This window comes from Eschrichtius robustus, chromosome 1 (assembly GCF_028021215.1).
Source record: "Eschrichtius robustus isolate mEscRob2 chromosome 1, mEscRob2.pri, whole genome shotgun sequence".
NCBI classification, from domain to species: domain Eukaryota; kingdom Metazoa; phylum Chordata; class Mammalia; order Artiodactyla; family Eschrichtiidae; genus Eschrichtius; species Eschrichtius robustus.
In genome coordinates, this window is record NC_090824.1 from 128859676 (window position 1) to 128884533 (window position 24858).

The following is a 24858-nucleotide window of genomic DNA, read 5'->3' on the forward strand; positions in this document are numbered from 1 at the left end:
TGTGCATGCTAGCATGTGCGTGAACATTAATGACACGGATTCTTTAAAGCCAAGAAACAACATGGTTTAAAAAAAAAAAACTATGCCTTTAAAATAATGATTTCCCTTTTAAGTAAGTCATTTCAAAAGCATTTTTCTCATTTATGTTTTCTTTATTTGGAGTATCCAGCTTACTTGCCTGCTCTCAAGATCACAAAGTGTACTTTTTGGCACACTTACTCTGCAGGTGAACCAGCAGCAGTTGTGGTTGGAGTTGGACCTCCTTCTCCCCTCCCCCACCTCGTTGCAGGTACACAGACACACATACACTCTCGGATTTTCTGCTGCTTACCTTTTTTTATGCTTGAGTACCTTGCTGACAAGTGCTAATAACAAAATACCCAGAGAGAGTCCAGTTGAAGTTAGCATACATTAAACATTCTGAACTTGTCCTTTTGCTCATAGATTGCACATAATTAATAATTAAACAGCTTCTGTTGTAATGGGTTGACCTTCCTGAACTGTTCATTATTCACAAGGCAAAGGCATCACTCAAACTTTCTTCTCGTCCTTCGCTGTTCTCTAGCGTGCTGCCTGCTTGTGTTCCAGTTGTTTAGCAGGAGGGGCTGACCAGGTAGTTCCCCAAACCTCTGAGACTTGGAGACTGTCCTCCATGATGACCAGAATTGCATGCTGAAATGGCTGCAGCAGCTGTTTTTATATAACGGTTGCCTGCTCCATAACAGGATTCGGCCTGTTTCCCTTAGCAGGACGCTAAAGTTGATTCAGGACCGGAATCTCAGGTCAAGGCTTTTGGTTAAGGTTGTGTCCACTGTTTCGTTCCATACCTCCATGCTTAGAAGTTCAACAGAAAAGTATCCCCCCAAAAGCCCTCAAGGTGAAGTATGGCACCCAGGGTCTTAAAGAGAGTGACTTTCATTAACAATTTAGAGTCCATTTCAGCCAGTGCTGAGAGTTGCTGGTGTAACTGCTTCTCTAATTTGTGTTTACATTTTTGAAATGTATTTTTTCTTCATCTTGCCTGAACCCGTGTTCCACAGAGAACATTTTTGATAAGTAGCAGCAGTGACTTTACCAGATCCTCCGAACCCCTGGGCATGGTTCTGTCTCTCTCTGACCCCACAGTGACTGGCTACTTTCCCTCCCTGGGTGCCACGGCGATGCTGGAGTGGCTTTACTGCGAGCCTCCCACCCTCCTTTGCACAGGTTGGAATTAGATAACGAAATAGACAGGTTCTCGGAGATTTTTTACATCCTGATCTAAACTAACTTCTAATTTTACTTGCTTAAAAGTGAGAAAAGTATACTTAAAATTCCTCCAGCATGGGGAATACTGTCAGGTCTGTTGGTTTGCCTTCTTTGGATTGTTGACAGCCTGCGTGCTTCTGTGGAGTTGGAGGCTCTCAGAGGACTCCCCCACCCCGTGTTTGCGTGTGGCATTCTGAACCCGCCCCCCCACTAGTCAGTCTTCTGTATCTCAGAAAATTCTCCTCTGAGATACACAGGAGACGTGGATTTTAATGAAAAGAAATATCTGGCATTATGCTTGTGAGATTAGAATTTCCCCCCGCATCTTTGATGACTGATTCTTTCCAGGCACCACTGAGATGAGAATCCACTCTCTGTGGTTCTGCAAAGTCGACTTGGGCTGGCATTTTCACAAGTGAAATAAATTATTCATGGGTACCACCCAGGGTTCCTTAGTTTTATATTATGAGGAACTTAACAGGCTACAATATCAGGTCTTAAATAAAATTAACTACCCATGCAAAGATGTCACAGTTTCCTCGTTTTGTTTCTCATCCACGTTAAAATGACATCTTCATCAAGTTGCCTAGTCTATAATTCATTAATTTACTCTTGGTATCATACTTTGAAATGAGGCCCACATTAGCATCACGTTTTATACCAGGGTCTTTGTATAAAACCAGTCTAGAATTTTAACCATCTTGGTAAATATTCAGCCACATTAAGACAGTAGGCTTTTATTTTCCTAAACATTCATTTTAAAGCAGCTACTACTCAGACGCTTCCAGCACTACAGCCTCCCAAAAAATTTCAGAAAGGAATGACTTAGAAAACTAACTACCTGATCAGAGTCCGTAATTTTTGTACCTCAGACTTTGAACTGTCTTTTTACTAATAGTGTTTGAGACAGTAAAATGTCATCTCTTGAACTGGGCCTTGTAGAATCTTGCAGGCTTGGTGATACATATGGCTTTCCTAAAACAGACTGGGCTGAAATTGATACCATGTTTTATTTTTGCTCTTCAAACTGATAGGACTTCTGTGACCATTTTATAGTACCTTTATCGAGGACTTGTCATGTTAACTGCGTGCCTTGTTTCTTTTGAGCAGACTGTTTCATCGCCCCCCACCCTCTTTCACGTCCTCTCTATGTAATGCCTGCATGTAATCCTTTGAACTTGGCAAGATTTTATTTCACTCCCATTTTCCTTTGTTTTCCTTTCCTCTTGGAAGCCATTCTCTATTGATGAGAATTTTAAGTTTACAATTACTAACCTTCCCCTCTTCTGGACAAATAATGTCAATTCAAAGAGGACAGATATGCAAAAACTAAGAAACATTTGGTTCACATTCCTTTTTTTTTTTAACTTTGGGATTTTTTTTTTTTTTTTGGCTCCTTTGACCCTCTCAGTTCCCTTTGATTTAATTGTATTGTCCGGTAGTTTCCAATTGTTTGATTTGGAAACAAAGCCTTAATAAGAGTTCTAGTTAATTTTCTGTCTTGTAATTACCGATCTCATTTTTCTGATAATTGGTCACAGCAATTATATGTATATTTACTAATCACATAGGAGGCTGTGCAGTTGTATCTATCTGCCACCATTGATAATGACACGCATATTGCAGAGGTGCTTTTATCATCTTCTTTTTTCCACTACATCAAAGCTATTTCCTCTCGTTCTCAATAATGAATACATGCATGCATTTGACACAGTTGTGTGCTAGAGAAATTGTTTGGCTCCCACCAAATGCTGCATGCTCTGAGTTTCTTGCCTGCAGCGCTGGAAGGTTGTATGTAATGATATATTGCTCATCCAAATGGCCAAAGCACTCCAAAGCACAGTGAGATTAAAATAAGTCATTCCTTTGTTAATTTAAATAGGTGCATGTATCATACTTTGCAGGGCACTTCGTGTAGGGATGTCAGGGAGGAAAAAAGCCGCCGAAAGGTATTTTTAATAGCAAATGAGAATAGATGAGAATGGAGTCATTTGCAGCTGCCTACTTTATGTGGCTCTCTTGTTCCAACTGTAGGTCTAATGAGATGACTGTTAAAGTACTCTGCAGTGTAATTTCATTACATTCTGAGCCGTTACACTATAAACACAGTGGCGCTCTCTGTCATTCTTGAAAAAACTCCTAAATTCTTAAAGCCTTCCTTTGCAAATGGTAATGGGGTTTGCTCCCTGTGTTACATGGTAGTTGTCGTTTGTTGCTGTGTAGTTTTCTGTCTCTTGAGTGACTGCCACCTCCACCCTAGTTCTGTTCGTGGGCAGGGTGGGAGTATTTCATTGTGTCCTTAATTCACTGGCTTTCTCATATGATGAGTTTGCCTAGACTGGCAAATAGGCTGAAATTCCTTTTCAGGAAACGGCTTCCCCTATAAAAAGCTTTTCTATTAAAGTGGGAAAAAAAAAACCAAAAAACCAACTCTGACCCACATGATTCAGTTAGGGGCAAGCAGTTAAGAGCAGCTGTATCTACTAATAAATGTAAATAAAAAGGAAAGTGTAAATAGCAAACCCAGTAAAAGAAACAAAGGTCAACACAAGAATAATTTCACAGCTCTTTGTTAATTACAAGACCATTTGTGTGTTACTTAAATAATCATTAATTTCTCATTTACACTTTCCTACCTTCTTTCCTACCCTGTGGCTATCATTGTCCTTTTTTCACCTCCCTTCCCTCTTTGCTCTCTTGTTTCTCACCATGGTAAAATGTGTGTGGCTTTAAATTTGGCATTTTTACATAAACATGTGGAAGAGGGTGTAGACCGTTTTTGTAATTGGATGAGGCCTTATTTTCCTTTCCACATGGTGGTGAATCCTTGTTATATATTCATCTTTATATGCTCCTTTGGGATTGGGGGTGGAGGGTATAAAGAAAGAAAAGGAATTGTTGTGACTTTTGGTGACTTGTTTTTCCTCCATCCCAGGATTCACCCGTCCTTCCGGTTGGAGAGTTCTCCGAGCCATTTGTACATTTCATCACTCAGTGGTGAGCCCGTTTGCAAACATGCCATGCCCTCAATGTAAATGATACATGCCATTAACTCTGCGGCTCCGTGAGACCTTATGGCTCTCCCTGCTTCCTTTTGGAGACGGGAGGGACTTCGGGGCCTTGGGCAGATGGGGCAGCAAAGCTGAAGAAATTGTTTAAATTATGTAAACGTTATTTACACAAAGGGTCATAAACGTACTTTAGAGGCTTTTTCCTGTTTTAATAAACTGCTGAGAATCAGGCTCCTTCTTTGAGCACAGGTACTGTTGCTATCCAATTTTTTTTTTAAGAAATACATAATTTTATAGCCCCTATTGAACAGACATATGAAGCTTATTTTTATTAATGTAACCTCAAGTTACCCATAAAAGTGTCTATCACTTAGTGGAAGCAGCATAGTTTATTAATTCATTGGATTTTCAGTAAATAACTTTTATCTTTGGTTATATTTTAGACACAATAGTGTTGTCCCATTTCAGTGAATTTTGATGTTTGAGAGACTATGAAAACACAGTTCCACTAGGCCCACTTTAACCATTATAAGAACTGAGAGGAGCCACAGGATTTAGATCAAAGGGGCCCTTAGAGTCTCTAGGCAACCCCTTGTCATTTTACACCTGAGGAAACAGGCATTTTTCTGCCAAGGGTTCTTTTCCAGCCTTCTGCCTTTTTCCTTCCCATAGAATGAAGTTTTCTTTTATTACCCCTTTCACATTATCCACCTCTCCCCTATTCAGAAGGACCCATGTGGTCTTGGAAGGCCTAGTTGCTCCTCTGCCATCCTTCTGCCCTCTCCCTCACCCCAGCATGGAGAGAGAGAGAGACAGAGAGAGAGAGAGAGAGAGAGAGAGAGAGAAAAGGAAATTGGGGGCAGAGAGATGACCACCCCAAAGCAGGAGACAGGACTAACTAGCAACTGTTCTGGACATTCTGGAACTCCTTCATAAGTACCTTTACTTCTCTTTCCCTCCTTCAATCAAAGTCCTTATTTCATCACCCCTTCAGAGTTGCGTCCACTAGTGGAAAATGAGCCCTTCATTCCTGTGGTGCCACAAAATGGTGCATTCAGGATTCCTTGCTAAACCGAAATGGTTGTACACTGTCCCCTCCCCCCTCCCCCACCATGATCCATCTGATGATGCCGCTAAAGTGAAACCAAGAAATATTCCTTAATATAAACGTCAAGCTTTATCACCTTTTTGACTAAATGTAATATGTTACCTCTTAATAAAAATGTCTCGTGTAGTTTATATTCCATAGGAGAATATGTGGGGAAAAGAATTTTAACCCCCAACTTCTAAAATTTTTCTTAACACTATTTCTGTTTGTTTAAAATACTTACATAATATTCCGTAGCTTGTAAAAACTGTTTTCACTCTGCAAACATTTTATTTCCAAAATATGCCATGTTGGAAAAAAGGGTACGTATTGGTTAAACACTAGAATCCTAAGCTCATTAATATTAGAGCCATTATCTAGAAATATGTATCAGTCTCTCTTAATTTCCTTTACATGAAATTCCTAGAAACAGAAGTACATGATGGGAATATCCCATTTTGAAATGCAGAAATTGAAAAATAAACCGTGCGACTCCCAAGCTGCCTGGAGCTCCAGGTTTTGGCATCACCCGCTCCGAGATGTTGGATTTGTGCTGTGACCACCGTGCTTATCCCACTATGTGGTCTGAGACCAACCTGGGGGTGGGGCCCTTTCTGAGCAGAGAGGGAGAAAAGCAGATAGGGTTTTGCCTGCCTTCTGTCCAAAAAATTAATCAGTTGTTATATAAAAGTTTTATGGAAACAGAGGGAGGGATAACCTGTGTTGAAATTTCCACAGATGTCAAGCCAAAACAGAAATGATAGTGGGTAATAGCCTTGTTTTCCCAAGAGATACAGCTACTTTGGCATGTCAGATTAAGACTGTTACCAACTCCACTGGCGAGACAGCTTGAATTACTTGCTAATGGATGCAGTATTTGAGAGGTGCATATGGTTATTTATAGGGAAGGCAAATGTCCTCAATGTCATTAATGGTTCATAACTACGGTTCTTGTTTACCAAATGATCATTAGATCTCTGTACTTAAAAAAAAAAAAAAATACTGTCAGTAAATGCAGAGGTTGTATGAAGGGTTCTTTTTTTTCTTGCTTGTTTGAGATTGCCTTATATAAAAAAAAGTGTCTGTGTGATTTTCCAAGTAATAGAAGCAGCAATCTCTTTTCATGACTTCATCCCACAGATACTCTGAGTTCAGTATAAATCGGCCATCAAGTAGGCAGCTTACCCACAGTTACCTCAGTCCCATGACTGGGTGCTTCATCACGTAGCTAAGTACATGCTATATAGCTACTAATTATGACTATTGCACATAAGACGAAATATTTTGCAGGAGGAATGTGATTCTTTAAGCAGCATGGACAAACATAACTTTCCCACAGCTGTTTAATGAATTGTCAACTTGCATGGTAGCCAAAATAAATGAAAGTTGAGATAATGTAATAACCCATTTGTAGTTTTGTTTCATTATCTAGATACCTGACCTCTTTTATATATTACTTGTCATTTGGAGTAATAATGAAGGAATGAGATGTTTTCTCATTTGACCTGATAGTCATGTTTCTTTTCTTATTGTCTTATCCCAGTTACCAAAGAAGAAGTATATTGTTCCCTAAATTTGTTTGAAATGAATTGATAACTGAGTCGGGAAACGAACATCGCTGCTTTTTTTTTCACATTAGTTTCAGAAATAGAATTAGGATAAATTTAAATTCATTCTTTATCTGTATTGCAAGAGTAACTCCCCCCAAAAAATCTTTGTGTTTTTGATTCATGAGGTTCCCCCAAAATCTGATTAATTGAAGGCCAAAATAAAAGAAAGGGAATACATGCTAATGATTTGGCCAAGAATTGAACATGATGAATTTTGAAAACATTCAAATTCCAGGAGAAATAGTCCATGGTGGAAATTATAGCACAAATTTACAAGTGATATAGATAATATGAGTTTTTCTCTTACAGCATGAGAAAACAACCAAAAGAAAGGCCAGCACCTGAGGAATTGATGGTAAGTAGATTTTTTTAGTTACATTAGAATTCTCCAGTTACATATCTGTGCTTAACATTCTGTTAAAAGGACCAGAATGGGATTTAAAGCATCCACAGACTCAGCAAAGCCAATATTATTTACTTCATTTCAGTGGGTGCTTTTGAAGCTCACATCCTCAGATAGTAGTTTTCACTTCTTAAAAACCCATCACCAATTTGAAACTTAATGCAGAATTCTTTTCCTTTGCCTCACACTCAAGGGTCACAAGTTAATCTAGGTTACTCCTTGTCCTCATTTGCTATTACAGCCTCTCAGAATTCAGAGGATTGGTAACAGAGAAGATAGTCAGCATATTAAGTTTTTAGTACAGTCCTACAGGAAATTCTGAATGTGGCGTCGAGTCCTCTTGGATTCATGTAGAATGAAATTAGATTGGCTGCAAAAGATCAAGTTAATGTGAATCTTTGGTCTTTCCTCAGAAAGAGACAACTACAAGGCTGCAAGTGCTGTGTTCTCAGCTCCAAGGCTGCTTTCTTTGATTGCAAATGACAGTTTTTAGTCAAGCAGGGAGAGGAACAGAGACGTTCCCTAACAATTCCCAAATGGTCATTTATTTAGTGCAGATTGTTGATCTGACAACGCACAAGCTGTTAGAATAACGTTAGCATCAAGCATTAATAAATAATAATTATAGTCTACTCTTTCTAATGTTTTGCATACCATTCCCTGTCTTTACATTATTGCAATCAGGACAAATTCTGACTAGTTTTCTCTCATCACTTTAAATAATAATCATTTTAAAGATATCGGTTCAAAGGTTTGTAGCCTTTGTATTTCATCCTTATAAATACTCTAAGCACCCAAACTTCTGTATAATACAGATTTCATCCCCAAATATAAAATAGCCGTATGTTTCCCTTTTATATCATAAGTGCTTTCCAGGAAGGTAGTTTTCTTCTTCATGTTACCCCTGGAGCAAAATCTCAGTTTTCAGGGTAGTTTCAAGTTAAAGTTCACCCCTAAAACCCCTGCAATTTATAACTGTGCAGGTTTCATGTGTAGAATAAACTGGTCTTTTTTTTTTTTTTTTTTTTTTTGATGGGGGGGATCTCTGATGGTTGGGAAATTCATGCAGTTAGTCACATTTGAGGAAACTTGGAACAGGTTCTAGAGATGGAGACCCATTTACCTTGTACATGATCATGCTATGGCTGGATAGCTCAGCTATTAAAACAAAGGAATAGGGTTTCATAAAACAGATATCTATTTGTAAATGCATGTTTCAATGCTGCAGTGAGTTGGCCACTTATAAATAAAACATCTGCAGATCGTACATACACTCATAAATGCATCCGGATGTATGTGTTGGTAGGGAACACGACTCCAGGGTGGCAAGTTGTAAAGATAAGGCTGAAGGGTGAGTCCTTTCAGTGCCTTGAAAGCAAGCATACGTGGCTGTCTGTGTGGGGAGAGAGATGAGGAATACGTATTTCGATATATCTGTTTATAACTATACACCCTGGTGTGTGCCGTCCCATATTTTTAATTAATAAATATCAATAAATCAATAAAATACAATGAAAAATTGTCACAGGAAGCACCATCCTATACTTCATTTAACATTATTTCTAGTACTGCTCACAGTTTGATTTAAATGAGTTTATTCCCCTAGGTATAGCAATAGTGAGGCACACCCTGGCTTAGTACAGGCTCAGTGAGGGGGCAGGAAACAATGGAATGTGTATGAGGCTCCTGTGGTCACGGGGGTTGAGCCCTGCCCTCCTTTGGCCAAAATATTGGGCCCAGAAGGGGATAGGAAAGAAAGTGGGCTGTCCCTGGCTTGAGGAACCTGAGTCACATCCTAGGGACCCCCTTAAGAAACCAGTCTCTTTATTCCTTCCAGCATATTAATAGCTTTAATTTTTCCTTTTCCCTCTCCATCTACAACCTGTTTGGTGGTGCTCCCATCTGGAAGCTGAGAGCGTCCTCTGGGATGCATGAACTGTAGAGCCCATTTGTCACTGGGGTGGGGGGGTGGGAGGGGCCTGCCTTTCACAAAAAGAGCAGTGTATCTCCCAGGCGTGGTGACTGCAGCCAGCAGGGTACCAACATGGTCTGCACAGCTTGGGCCACATCAGCTGTGAGGCCTACAGGATTGTTGAGGTTTCCCTATGTGCCTGCATTTTGCAAATGAAAGGGAGAGCATCAGAGGTGAAGTCGGGTGGAAATATTGAAAGTTACAGATTTGCCATCATGGAACTCTTACATGAACTTGGGTGTGACCCTGACCACCAGTGAACACAGCAAGTCCCAGCCTAAGTAAATCAGAATGCAGGGAGAGGTGTGCCCAAACACCCTCACCTCTGGGCCTGGGCCTTGCACTTAGCAGGCACTCAAGTGGTTTTTGTAGTTTTATTTGGTGGAGTCACCTTATACACCAGAATACCCAAGTCTTAAAAATCATCATCTTTGCAATTTTTGACCATATCATTCTTAAAGATGACATGTAAAACTCAAGTTTAGATGCTAGAGGCTATTAAAATCCCAATGTTAGAACTCATTTAGTTGTTTAGCTGTTTAATTCTCTCTGCTTTGCGTGGTTGTTCCTAAGATGGCTACAGTTTTTCTGTTCTAAGTGGAAATGTTTTAAAATTGGACCAAGAACTTCCCTTAATGCTCACATTTGGGGGAGGCCAGGGTCCACATGAACCGGTACCGTTTTCTGGCATGTAGCCCTTAAGCTACATAAAGAATTAACTCAGAAGTCTCATCATCGGCATCCACATCATCTTGGGAGATCTCAGAACCAGGCAGACAACTGATTCAGTAGATATTTATAGACCATTATGTGCAAAGTCCTGTGTTAGACTCAGCAGAAGATGCAGGGTAAGCTTCACACATACAGTGTTGCAGGGGGTAGGGCAAGTGTACAAATAATTAGAATAAACTAAGTACTATAAAAGAATTGCAGAAAAAAAAACAAACAAACAAAAAAAAAGAATTGCAGAGTTCTGTGGGGATCCATATGGGGAAATGGGGAAAAGCTATATCGAGAAGGTAGCATTTGAAAAGGGCCTTTGGAGGATGGATTGAATTTTAATAGAGAGTTTGCAAGGGGTCATTCCAGGCAGAGGAAAGGATGGGCAAAGCATGAGTGTGTCGAGTCCCCAAACCTTTTCAGAGCAATGTGAAACCTCTAGTGTTTGCTGGAACAGAAATTCCATTGACATGGGCCTCATGGAGTCACAAACCCACAAAGGTAGAGTTCAAATAGGCAATATATTCACCACCAGCTGGGCAATCTGTTAAGAAATTCCACTTCTAATAGAAGGAACCCTAGTACCCAGGTCTGAAAACTTTGACTTGACATAGAAGCAGCACACCCACCCATAAGTACCTTTTTTCTTGAGTTAATTCTTTTGCGTGGACTCTATTCAGTTATAGGGAAGTCCTTCATCCTTGGGGAAGATCTGACCTTTCTCCAATTCTTTAAGAGTTATTGCATGCATCAGGAGTCAGCTTTAAACCCAGCAAAGGAAAACAAGCCACGCAGGCAGCCCAGGAGCATTTGGCATGCTGACACAGCAAGACAGATAGGAACCCCACACACACTCTTTCTGTTCCTGTGATGATGATTCCGTAATTAAAGAACCCACTTTTAAATCACTCTGATGTAAAGCACAGGAAAGACCTATATCAGTGCTGCCCCAGCTCTGTGACTGAAGACCATCAAACTTAGAAAAAAGTTTCCAGGCCGTAGAAACTCTGAGGAGGTGGCAGATGGTGTTCAGAGGCTTCAGACAACCAAGCAAACATGTCACAGCTTACGTGGGAAAAGGGCAGCTTCTGCCAGTCAGAAAGGATTGATGGGATTGCAGCAAGAGGGGAGAGGACGATGATGTGAAGGCCGTAGGGGAAGTTTCCCAAAGTGTCAGTCATCAGATTGAGGGAAGCAAAAAAGTAAGACTCATACCCCTGCACTCAGGGACAGAGACAACCTGAGGTGAAGGCACAGAGATGGAGAGGTGCGTGGCTGGCTTGGCTATTCAAATTATATGTTTACATATTTTTAAGTAGAAGGGACAGGTGAGCAGCCTTACTCTATAGACCAGTTGCTTGTGTAAACCACAGAGAATTCCTTCTGCCGAATTAATCTTCCTTTTGGGTTCTGTTGTAGCGAAGGTCAGGCGGATTTAGCAGGGAAGCTTCCTTTCCCTTGTCAGCAGCTCTCCAATCCCTCCCCACTTCTGTGTCTTCATCTGCAAAATGAAGGGGATGGACCAGATCAGCAATCCTTGACCTAGGGTCTGTGACTTCAGGAAGTCTGTCAGAGCCCCTGAAATTACATCCAAAATTGTATATGTATGTGGGGATTTGCATTTTTTTAAAGAAGAATTCATGGCTGTCATCAGTTTTTCAAAGGGGACCGTGACCCTAAGTGATTGTTCTGCTCTCTCACTACCTTCCCACTCTGATAGTTAGAGCTCTGCAGCCAGGACAGGACAAGCCTCTGAGGAGGGAGGCATCATTTGGAGGGTGAAACGCTTGCTTGGGGGAAGGGAAGGAAAGGGAAGGGCCCTCCCTGTGGGCCCTCCCTGTGGGACCAGCTCTCAGGCGGCCCTTTAACCTCTCAGCCTATCCTGAATGTGGACCTTGACTCAAGCAGCGAAGGTGTGGGCCATGGGCTCCTATGCGGTTACAATTTGGATTCAGAGCGCTGTAGATCCTTCTATGCATTTAGAGTGTTTCCAAAAGCTTTCCATGTCTAAGCTCTATTTAATGGAATCTATGCATAGTAAGTAATCAGGTCAGAAGAAGCAGCATCCCGGTTTGAGATCAATCGCTGGCTAATACTTTAGCTAGGCCACTTTATTATCTCCTGTTGATCCGATTGCCATTCTCCTCCTCCTTTGTCCCATGCACTTTGACTGTGGTAAAAGTACGTATCACATACATATTAAAAACATATACCCGTTCTATCTGTATGTAAATGCATGCGGCACAGCTGGATATTGCAGAGGAGTTTGATTTACTAATAGTTATTATCTGTTCTAGCTGTTCAGTGGCAGAGAGAATTTCAGAGAAACGAGCTGGCGCAGAAATTGTCTTTATGCTATAACTATACTGCTTTAGTAATTGTTGAAAAACATGGCTTTTCTCCTTAGGTTCTAATAATGCCTGTTATTTTGTGTATTTCCTTGTACATTCCAGAGCAGGGCGTCCTCGTTTAGCATTTCCTCAGCTTTGGTTTTCTATCCAGGCGCCTGAGAAGAAACACAGAGTGCAGTTTGCAACTGAAATTTGACATTTTGCTTAGAAAGCAAGTTAATAGTGGGACTGGAAATACAAGAGAAGCAGGTGTGGGTCTTGAGGGAGAGGTGTCAATTATAATCAAAATAGTGCTTTTAGATTTTTTTTCCTTCGTCTAAATCCCAGCAGCTGCAAACTTGAAGGCATCTCATTTCTCAGAGAAGGCTTTATGTATTGAAGGTGGTATTGTTTGGGGGCTAATAAACACCAAACTGCTCCAGAAAAGTCTGTTTAAACATTTAATTACTTGCAAAGAGATGTTAACTTGTTTAATTCCTCTAAATTAAATTGTTACTGGTAGCTTTTCTGCTTATCCAAACCTGATTGTAATTACATTTTCAGATAGATTGGTGGGTTGTTCTCTAAGTTATAATCAAGGTATGTGATAAATTGGGCATCTGCATGGTCCCTTTTAAAATCGGAAGAACCACCACATTAGAATTTTTCTCTCCGGCACTCAGATTCCGGTGTGACTTCTGGGTTTAGACCAGACGGCTTTGTTCACCATTGTGGGACCCAAACCCACAAAATGCATGGGACGATTAAGGAGATGATTTTATTCAGGCACTTGCAATAGGGAGAATGTTTATTAATGAGGAATGTCTCAAAGCAACTGGAGGGGGCCAAGGTTATAGAGGCAGGTAAACAAGGGAGTCATCCGCCAGTCTTACGGAAGTCATGAGGAAGGATGGAAAGGGGTCTTAGCTCTGTGTGAGCAGGATGGTCCTTTGTAGCTAACAAGAGAGTAGGGAGATTCCTCACCTGTTACTCCTTTCTGGGAGTGCAGGGCTCAGATAAAGTTCAGCATTATCACCTCATTCTACTAACTGGATCAAAGATGAGTTCCGGTTTATTTTGATCCAGAGCTTACAAGTGTCCTAAGTACAAATATGAGGAAAGGCACATTTCCGCAGCCCCCTTTCATAGTGCTCACGGACCATGTGCTTGCAGTCTAAGCTTTTTAAGATACTAATAATGGTTTATACCAAGGGGGGAGGGGGGTGGGTAGGATGAATTGGGAGATTGGGATTGACATATATACACTATTAATACTATGTATAAAATAGATAACTAACGAGAACCTACTGTATAGCACAGGGAACTCTACTCAATGTTCTGTGGTGATTTAAATGGGAAGGAAATCCAAAAAAAGAGGGGATATATGTATACGTATAGCTTATTCACTTTGCTGTACAGTAGAAACACAATATTGTAAAGCAACTATACTCCAATAGAAAGTTTTTTAAAATAAATAAATAGCATATAAGATAAATTTTAAAAAAGATACTAATGGTGGTTTAATAAGCAATTCTGAACTTGGTGGTAGTTTAGTACCTTTAGCTAGTTTGTTGCCTCATATGGAGCATGTTTTAAAATAGACCGTTAGGGCCAGACTTACGTGTGTGTCTGGCTTCCAGTTCTTGCAGACATCAGTTATGCTTTTGGTTATTCATTTGGAGGTGCACATCAGCTTATTGGCCAAGGCACCCCAAATTTGCAGGGGGAAACCCTGGATAGGATTGAAACTTCAACTAAATATTTTCTTCAAGTACAAAATGCATCACAGAAGCCTGGGGGCCAGTTGACAACCATGTAATGATTTTTTTTTTTTTTCAAGTTCTAAAGGCCATTAAAATCATCTGTTTGTGTCTGCTTATAAATAGGAATCCACTAGTAAGAAGTTGATTTTAGCTTTTAATTGCACATAATTACAACGGCAGAATCACTGTCTGGATGCTTGAGATCACAATCAGACAGCTTTAATTTGAATTTTTGATGACACGTTAGCACTTCAGCAAGAACAGAGAGATTGTAACCCCAGAAAACAAGCTTTGTTTTTCCATAGACGTGACTGCTTAATCTCTTCACGAGACTTTAGCAGATAAATACATGTGTGTTAAGTGTGTGTGTATTTATATACATGCACATAGCAAGAGAGATACAGATAGATAAAATCTGTCATTCCTTGATCATGGCGATCTGACAGTTTTAGTTTCCCAGTTTAGGATAACTTTTTTCCTCCATCAGTCAAGTCAGATCTCTTAATACGGTGATGATTTGCCTGTTTAAGATTGCGGTTTTTTGAACTCCTGCCTGCAAGGCTTCTTTCTTGTTTTACTGGACTGACTGTCATCTTCCCAGCATCACATTTCAAGGCACAATAAGCTGCATAGACCACAGGAACGGTTTGGTTACCTTGGATGCCGTAAAGTGGATCAGTGGGGCCGCTTTTCAGTGTTCTGCCACATTCACAGTGGCTAAGCTGGCTCTTTAGAGTATGTTGTACATTCCTTCCCCCTTTGATGCTACTCAACTCACAGGGAGTTTCTGTTATTTGGGTGATGGCCTCAGCTTAGGATTCTCTCCTCTCTGGTGTCCTTGAGCTTCTCCATCCTCCTCCCTGCAGCTTTCCCTACTCTTCCCCTTCACAGTGCTTGCTCCCTTCTCGGAAGCCCTCCCCCATTTATTGCCTCTAACTTGAAACAGCGATTAATTACATAAATTGTATATTCATGGTAGATTCACAGATTGGTTCATACAGTATGGTGATTCCTAACTCGGGCAACTCATCAGAACCATCTTAGTGGGTTTAAAAAAAAAAATGCCTGGATCTCAACCCAGATCAAAGAATCTCTGACATTTGGGCCAGGGAGCAGATACTGGGGTTTTTTGTTGTTTTTAAAAGCTCTCCAGGTGAAACTCACTGGTTTGATACCTTTTTTCTCCAACTAGATTGTAAGTGCCTTGAAGGAGGAGCATGATCTTTAATTCAGTTCCTAGCTTGGTCCTATGCTGCTGTCATTCAGGCAAGTTCTCTGTTCTGATTAATAGAAGAGAAACCACTATCGATTATTCTTTGCATGTGCCATTTGTGTTCTAATCCATTTCAGTAAAACACTGTACTAGACATAAAGACAAACAAGACATGTCCCTTGTTCTCCAGGAACTCAGAGTAAAGTTGAGGAAACTCACCCAAGAACAAGCCATCCCTGGACTCTGTGATATTCAGCATAAGTTAGGATGGCCATATTAGAACTACATGGTCTGATCAGAGGTTTTTGTTTGACTTCCTGCTATGAGAGGTCATGTGGGTAAAATCATTTGGCGCCAAAACAATAGAATTTCTAGGACGTTGCAGTGTTTGCAGGGATACCATTCAAAGCTTTTAACAACCAGTATAGCCAGACCAATCAGAACAGGCACTAGGGTTTGGCTGTACACCCTGGAAGTACTGGAAGAGCAAGAAAGTATAAAGCAGGCCTTGCTCAGTGGCACCTGTGATCTTTGGCGTGTGTTCTGACCACTTGGGAATTCACCTTTGACAATTAAATCCAAATCAAGAGGTCATTAGAGAGTCAAGACTTAGAGGAGACCACCTGGGCAGCACCGTCTTTGCCGGGTTAGATTGATGGCAGGGGACCCCAAGGTCTTTATCAGCATATCAGATGTGGGCCACCCCGCGCCCCCCAGCTCTCGGGGATAATGGATTAGGTTGAAAAATCTGGAGACAGCCACTTGTGGGGGAAATACAAAAGGATCCTGAAGCCCAGTCTCTGTGATTTGGGAATCGCCGTTGAAAGCAGCCAACTTGTTTTCCTGTGAGTACACTCCAATCAATAGATGCAATTCTTATCAGTAATTAATGAGTCTAACCAGGAATTGCAAGGGCTGGAAAAATATTAGAAGCCTCCTATTTACAGTTGTAACCAGCTGGATTTGTTTAATGGGTTGTTTGCTTTTTAATTTGTAGCAGTTTCGAGAGAGACCTTTGGGGACCGCGAGTCCTGTGGTTTCAGTGAGGCCTTTTGTAGATACACGCCTATTTGGGGGCCACATCTGCCTGCAGATAACTTGAGGTTCACTTGGCCGTTTAGAGACTGCAGAAAGGCAGTGGAGACATTTGGGCCTTCTGTCCTCTATTTGATTTTCAAGATTAGAATTAAACATTAGGCCGTGGTCTACCGAGAGACATTTGCCAGAGTGTGGACTAGTTTCTTCCCAGTATCCTGGTTTACCATTTCTCTGTTCTCTTAATATAAATGGTCACTGATTCTGAAGTAGGAGAATAGGTGCCATTCATTTATTCGTGCAAAGATTCCCTTGCTACAAATAAAAATGGAATTTTCAAATGTAACCCGATTAACTCTTAATTGTATACCAATAGCCTCTGTGTGTCTCAGCTCCCTCAGAAGGCTTCTGAATGGCCTGCATCTCTTTTTAAACTTGGGGTGGGGGGGTTCAATTAATAGCAGGACTTTGTAATTGTGGGATTGTTGTGGAGTTGACAAAAATTTGTATAAATAGGGTACATTTTTCCACTTAAGAGGGCTGTGCTGAGACATTTTTAATTGGATTTTCATGGTGATTGACAGCATTTGATTATGACAGTAACTTTATTTGGCTGGACTGCTTTAGCCTCTTGTTCAGATTTTTCCATCAAAGCTCTTTTTTATCCTCTGAATCCCCAGCGGAGCAGCAGTCATTGTAGAAGAGCCTTTTAGCACCTTTGTTGTAGCCATCCCTGGTGATGATTGGGCCCAGCTGGTAGTAGATAAGAAAATGTTCCTTTCACAAAGAGGCTGTGTCTCCCGCCTCTGCGGTTTCAATAATTTTAAGAGCCCCCAAAACCTGTTGAGGATTAGAAGTAGCTTTAGATGTGAAATGAGTGTTAAGTATTAGTAATCGGGAGATTAGGGCCCCAGGGACAATGAGAGATAAACAACTGCAATTAAGGCAAATCTGCCGATGTAAACAAAATTTAGCAGAAACAGATGCCCTAACCATTTTAGGGGATTGATTTGAGGGCACCAAGGAATCGATTTTTGTCTTGTTTACACTTTCAAACCCCTGTGATATACTGGAAGGCTAAATATTTCATACAGCCTGATTTTAGTTAATTTTTTTTTCAGCGCCTCACAGTAGGTGCCTCTCTTCTCGCAGTGACCAGGCCTGAGTTTATTCAGCATTCACAGGGAGCAGCTAATTGTCTATGAAGGGCCCCCATGTTTAAATGGGCTTGACAGGAATTTAAATTTTGTTTCAATCAACCCCTGTGCTCACAGCCTGCTCCAGTTTCTAATTTTTAAATTAAACATGATTTTTTTTTTTTTTTTAAGCCACAGGCTTGCCTCTGCAATACTCTTGCTCTAACTCTGGGGAAGGCAAATCGGCAACCCTGGAATGCTGGCTTTTGCAGGGCCTGAGGCACCAGCTCCAGGGCTGGAAAATTCTTTCTCCAAAACGAGCTTTTCCTTCCCCTGTCGGGGAGGTCAGCAGAGCTTTGGCTGGGCAGCTCAGCTTCCTGCCTTCAGAAATGGCCCCCTTTCCAGCTCTCCTGTGCAGGCAGCAGTGCGCATCATCTGGAAAGTGGGTTAAGTACCAAAGGAAGGCGTAAGGCTAGCTTTTCGGGGGCTGGCTGAATTGTAACCCATTGCACATCTAGTGCAGATTCGTATTTCAGCAGCCTTTTCTGCCCTTGTGCGACAGGGAGACAATGTCAGACCTGTGCGTCTCAGTACGCACTCACCGTTTTTCTTTGCTGAGTATCTGCTCTGGGTAGAGCATCCAGCCTGATGCCGAGGAAGCAGTCAGCCCTGAGTCCTGCCCTCAACCAGCTTACAGTCTAGCAAGGAAGATGAGGATATGAACAGCCAAGCACAGGATAGATTGTTAGACTCGCCAAAGGCCCTCCCCCACCTGCTCCGGCCCGCCTTCGGCTGCCCCTCCACCTCATGGCACTCCTGTACACGCAGCCTGCACTCTAACAGTCCCCTAATGCATGAGCCTCACATGGTCATGTCTTTGCTTGTGCTGTTTCTTCGGCAAGAATGCCCTTTCCTCACGTCCACGTGGTGAACTCCTACTCAGCCCCCAAGACTCAACTGGCACAGCCTCTGTGAAGCTTTCTCCGGCCTGCTTCAGTAAGGTTGCTGGCTTTCTGTTGTATGTCACCCTTCTTTCTAGCAAGTACCTGTATCAGTGCACTTTTCACACTTTGTGGTGGTAACTTAACAGCCCATAAACAAGAGGAAGAGATCATGTCTTCTTTATTTTGTATCCTCAGCATCTAGCCCAATCCCTAGCCCCGAGTTGAATGCTCAATAAATAGTTACGAATTGAAATGATATGAATTTAACAGGTACAGTGAGTTCTGGGGAAGGCAAGATTTCTTCCAGCCATTAGTATCTGGGGAGGCTTTGTGAATGGGGTGACAAATGAGCCAGACCTTGCAGGACATTGGGGTATTTATGTGAGTGTATTACTTTCTGCACACATGTGAAACACAGCTTAGATCCAATATCCGTACTGGTCAGAATCCGTACTACACCTTATTTCCTCTGAAATTACTTGAAAGAAATTGGAGCAACAATTGTGTACAACTTGGGGCTGCAGATAAATTCAGAAAGGCTTCTGATTTTTAACCTTAAAGAAAGAAAAGATTTATTTTAGAGAGAGAAATTAAGCTAAACAGATAACATTTTTAAAAACATGCGTTTACAGAGTTCTTTCATATACACTATCTCATCTGACCTTCACACAAACACTGTAAAGATTATTCTTACTCCCATTTTACTGATGCATTAAACTGGGGCTCAGAGAGGTTAATTGACTTGCCTAGAGTGACACAGCCAGGAAGAATACAGGACTGTTCTGTACTACATCAAAGCTAATATCTGTGGATGCATAGTGGACAGGGGGTTGTTACTGTGGTTGTGGGAATTTCAGCTAAGTCAGGCCATTTCTAGAAATCCAGAACAAAACTAATACAAACGCCCCACAAAGAAATGTGTAGAATTTCAGCAGTTTGTGCTTGTGAGACCAAAAATGCCCTTCTAGAATGCTTACTCAACTCACTCCTTATAGTCCCCTCCGCCTTGGCCTCGTCCGGAATCTGCAGGGCTGTGGTCGAATCAGAGAGCTTGTATCTGGACACAGCGGCCGGGGCCTGGCTGAGGCCTGAACCTCAGTGCAAACAAACCAAATAGGAAGAGAGAAAGTAATCACCAGCAGTTTGCACCTGTCTGTTAGTTGGTACTCTGAAGGGAAGCTGTGAAAATTTGTGAGCTATTACTGCTTTTTGGTTTTGTCAACCTGTAGCAAAAACTGAAGGTGTAGTACGTTCTGCAATTTATCTGGCCACAAAACCTTCTCTCATTTTTAATTCAACCATCGCGATTATAGAAGTGAGTGGCTTCTAAGAGATATTACTCTTTGAGTTTGGGAGAAATTTCTTTTAACTCAGCAAACCTTACTGAGCACATTCTATATGCAGAATGTATTGCTAGGTGCTATAGTTCAGTGCTACTCAAATATGGACAGTGGGGGCTTCCCTGGTGGCTCAGTGGTCAAGAATCCGCCTGCCAATGCAGGGGACACGGGTTCGAGCCCTGGTCTGGGAAGATCCCACATGCCGCGGAGCACCTAAGCCCATGCACCACAACTACTGAGCCCACATGCCACAACTACTGAAGCCCATGCACCTAGAGCCCGTGCTCCACAAGAGAAGCCACCACAATGAGAAGCCTGCGCACCGCAAGGAAGAGCAGCCCCCGCTCACCACAACTAGAGAAAGCCCGCGCGCAGCAACGAAGACCAAAAATAAATAATAAAATTTTTTTAAAAAGGTAACTGTACTTAAAAAATATATATATATGGACAGTATGCTAGTGGTAGTATCTGAACTGTTTCTTGAACACACGATGAGGAGTTTGTACCAGAATATAAGTCAAGCGTGTCTCAAAGTCTTCTGTTTAACTCACCTGACATTTTTTTGTTGCAAAACTTCCTCAGTGAGGAAGCTGTGTGCTGATTTACTTTGTGGCATAGTTCCTTATGTTCTGGCGAACTAGTAGCAAAGGGCTCCCAGACCATTACTTGAGTTGCACAGCTGTAAGAAATACAGAGGCTGATGAAACACTAATCTTGCCCTCCAGGAGCTTATGGTGTGGTGAGGAAACCATTGCATCCTCTGCAGCTGGCACGATACAAGGCACAAAGTGGCTGTTCAATGATCTCTGTTGAATAGATGATCAAAAAGGACGAAATAAAAGGCAATCTTCAGAATGGGAAAAAAAATTATAAACTACGTATCTGTTAAGGGGTTAATATCCAAAATATACAAAGAACTCATACAACTCAATAGCAAGAAAAACAAACCAATTTTAAAATGGGCAAAGGACCTGAATAGATGCTTTCCCAAAGAAGATATACGAATGACCAACAGGTACATCACTAATTATAAGGGAAACGTAAATCAAAACCACAATGACATATCACCATATGCCTGTTACATGGCTGTCATCAAAACGACAAGAGATAACAAGTGTTGGTGAGGATGTGGAGAAAAGGGAACCCTTGTGCACTGTTGGTAGGACTGGTAAGGCCACTATGGAAAACAATATGGAGGTTCCTCAAAAAACTGAAAATAGGACTACCATATGATCCAGGATTTCCGTTTCTGGGACTATATCTGAAGGAAACAAAAACACTATATCAAAGAGAAATCTGTACCCCCATGTTCATAGCAGCATTACTTACAATAGCCAACACATGGAAACAACCTAAGCGTCCATCAACAGATGAATAAATAAAGAAGTTGTGAGATCGATAGATAATGCACAATGGAATATTATCCAGCCATAAAAAAGGAAATTCTGCCATTAGCGACAACATGGACGAACCTTTAGGGCATTATGGTGAGTGAAATAAGTCAGAGAAAGACAAATGCTGTATTATCTCACTTATATGTGGAATCTTTTAAAAAATTTCATAGAAAAAAGATTTGTGGTTACTAGAGGTAGGGAAGGCAGAATTGGATAAAGGTAGTCAAAAGGTACAAACTTCCAGTTATAAGATAAATAAGTACTAGGGATGTAATACACAACATGATGACTGTAGTTAACGCTGCTATATGATATATTTGAAAGTTGTTGAGAGTAAATCCTGAGTTCTCATCACAAGGAAGAAAAAAACATTCTTTTGTATGTGTGTAAGATGATGGATGTTAACTAAACTTATTGTGGTAATCATGTCACAGTATATGTAAACTCAAATCATGGTGTACACCTAAAACTTACACAGTGCTGTATGTCAGTTATATCTCAGTAAGACTAGAGGGGAAGAGAGAACTAAATGATATAGATGCCAAACTGATGAGTGCCTTAAGAGACATGTGAACAAAGTAGCCAGGTCACACAGAATAGGGAGCTAGACAGTGATCAGAGTCCGTCAGGAAGGCAGACGGGAGACTAAGCCTGCAAGTGTCCAGGCCGGCACAGGCATGAGAGGAATCAGAAGAGCGAAAGCGCAGGCGTGGAGTCATGACCCCGCTCATTTCTGTAACCATGGTCATAGGACTGGAAAGGTGTGTGGCTGACAACTGGCAGGACGTACTTTGTCCTCTGAATGTGAAGTCTGCAGAGGCTGAAGATGGGCTCTAGATCTTGCAAGTGAGTCTGTCGTGAACAAGAGACAAGAAGCGACATGGTGAATTGGAAAGAACATTGATCTGGGTTATCAGAAGATAAACTTTCAAGTACAGCCTCTGCCTCTTCTGGGTAATCAACAGTTACTTTTTAAAAATTTCTTTTAAAACGTATTTATTTTGGCCATGCCGTACAGCTTGCAGGATCTTAGTTCCCCGACCAGGGATCGAACCCGTGCCCCCTGCAGTGGAAGCTCGGAGTCCTGGACCGCCAGGGAATTCCAATCAACAGTTACTTAGCTTACCTGAGCCTCAGCTTCTTCATCTATAAAATGGGGGGGGGGGTAGTGATACCAATCTTGAAGGGTGGGGTTTTTTTCCTATTAAAATAGGGTTTGTGAAAGTGTTTGTAAACTGTAAAGTGCTAGACATATGTGGGGGCACTAAATCAGCCTCTTTGGGTCATGACTTGTCTCATCTAATGTTCCTGGGCATGTCTGACCAGTAGCTTCTTGAAAGACAAATATGTTTAGTGGAGCTTAATGCAACTTAAATATACATACGTTGGGCATTTGTAGCTAGTGTCTAATGAATTGGTAATTTTTTAAGGATAGACAGACCTCTGTGAGTTACTCTTCCCCAGGCATTAGGAAGTCTTAACTTTTCATGTCAGTCCTCTAGTATCAGTATTATGAACATCTTGTTGGAGGGAATTATTATGAAACAGTTAATAACAATTTGCTGTCTGCATCTTTGAGGTACTGTGATGGGTTCAAAAAGGAATTTAAGAACCATCCAGATCTTCAAGGAGCAGACTAGACACATCCATAGGAGACATTTAGAGAAGGCAGGATGAGTTGTGTGCTGCTGACTTGCACGGTGTGAGGACTCAGGACAGGGTGGCCGAGGGTGGTCAGAGGAGGCATCTCAGCTCCAGCCAGAGCTGTAAGGATTTGTCTGAATATGGAAATTAGAAAGTGGGCTTTGCACACCGGTGAGGAGTGTGGCTGCAGGAAGCTGCCATTTGTTCTTAAGCAGGGCAGTGGCCCAACCACAACAGGCAAACAGGCCACACAGGACTGATCTCTGCTTGCTCCACGTGGACCAGAATCTGTGGCTGGAACTGATTTATAAATAGGGATGTCCTAACCCCCTGGCTCTTTCTGAAATTCTATGAAGGTCTCCAGCCAAAAGAATAGGAAGCCAAGTTCAGAGCCTGTAGCTTCTTGGCAGCATGTCATTTGTCTCTCTCTCTGCATCTTCTTTTCAGTGTCCTTTCTGTCACTATCAGGGAAAATCATTAGTATGCTAATCTAGCTAGCCGTCATTTTAACACTGACCTTTGCTAACCTGCCTTTGCAATTTCAGGAACTACGTTTGACTTCTCTAAAAGTAACCTTAAATTGTAGTCTTGTAAGAATTCCAGAGCTGTATCCTTCACTCCTTCTTCTAATGAGGTTATGACCAAATGCTCATTATAATTGCTTTAGACTCCTTTTAATTTTCAAGCTTATTAATCATAAGAAGAGTTATTTAAAATTGCATAAATTAATCTTAGATTAAAAGCCCATCAAAGCCTCGAAACAATTAAGAATAAGTAGGATTTCCCTGGGGCAGCAAGTTTTATTTTAATATTGTAGTCAGGTGGATATCAGAACCTTGAAGTATGGTAGTGATTAATGTATGCAAAATTTAAATGAGATTTTTTAAATGGCAAATCTAAATCACATATTGACCTAACTGTAGGCTCTAACTGCATTGTCTGTCATATATTTAAACTGTTTACTAATCAACATTTTAATTACAGCATGTGCTGGCAGACCCTAGGACAAATAAAATCTAGCGTTTTAAAATTTTGCTGTAAAGTCTGTTACCCAAAAATAACAAGACTCTTTTATTGGGAAGAATGAAGGAATGAGAAAACAGAGCAAACTTGCTGCAGCAACGTTGAAACTTGGCACAGATAGTCCTAAGGTGTGCGGCTGCCCCATCCTTCCTGACCCCCACTCTCACCTTGTGATTCTGCTGGTCTGAGACAGCTACCTCTTCATAGAGCAGCATCTGGGTTTCCTTTGAAGTTGATTCGTGCTTAATTAGGGGAACACTTCCCTTCATGTGTTTGAACCCTGGCTGCCAAGCATTGTTTACTTGAACAGTGTATGTAGCCTGGGGTCCCTAGGCCCCATCCCCTTTTGTGATGTGGAGACTAGATATTTCCAGAAATTTGATTCAATTGCAGTCAGAGTCAGCGGCCTTTTGTCTTGCCTACCTCCTCGATCTCTGCTGGAGTTGGCGAGCTGTCTCCAGGAAGGTGGTTCTGGGCTGCGTCAGAGTCTGGAAAGATTTTTCTCTATTTTACAAATACTCTGTTTCCTTATAGAAAGTAGATGGGTAAGAGGGTCACCTTGAATAAATTATTTCACCCCTCGAAACTTCAGTTCCCACTTCATGGAAAGGGGATAATAGTGACCAACTTACAGTTTCTGTTTTTGTGAAAATCCAGACAAGAAAAAGCACAGAAAGCACTTAGCATAGAAGTTAGGAAATACGAAGCTCCCCAAAACGTTTGCTCCTGCTCTCATCATTGACTTTCTAAAACTAGTGTTAAAATTATGTTTAAAAATTCAAATAGTACAGAAGGATATACAATAAGCTCCCAGCCCCACTCTCTAGAGTTAAGCACTGTTAACAGTAACTTGTGTCCTTCTAGAATTTTAATTTTATTGTTCTGTACCTTACTTTTTCTCTTTAAGATCTTTCCATATCACATGAAAGTCTGTCTTGTTCTTTTTAATACTGCATGGTGTTCCATTATATAGATGGTCCATATT

The 24858-nt window shown here is 41.3% G+C and overlaps 1 protein-coding gene across 4 annotated transcripts in view; it reads left to right on the top strand.

The window, feature by feature from the left end:
• The window catches only part of MAP2K5 (mitogen-activated protein kinase kinase 5), a 263644-nt gene that overhangs the window by 220529 nt on the left and 18257 nt on the right, over positions 1-24858 (top strand). For 2 of the 4 annotated variants that reach the window (XM_068554385.1, XM_068554395.1), the window contains 3 exons: positions 227-289; positions 4184-4245; positions 7266-7311. In XM_068554385.1, the coding sequence (XP_068410486.1) occupies positions 227-289; positions 4184-4245; positions 7266-7311 (171 nt within the window). The remainder of the gene's footprint in view (positions 1-226; positions 290-4183; positions 4246-7265; positions 7312-24858) is intronic. The other 2 variants (XM_068554405.1, XM_068554416.1) reach the window with 1 other exon arrangement.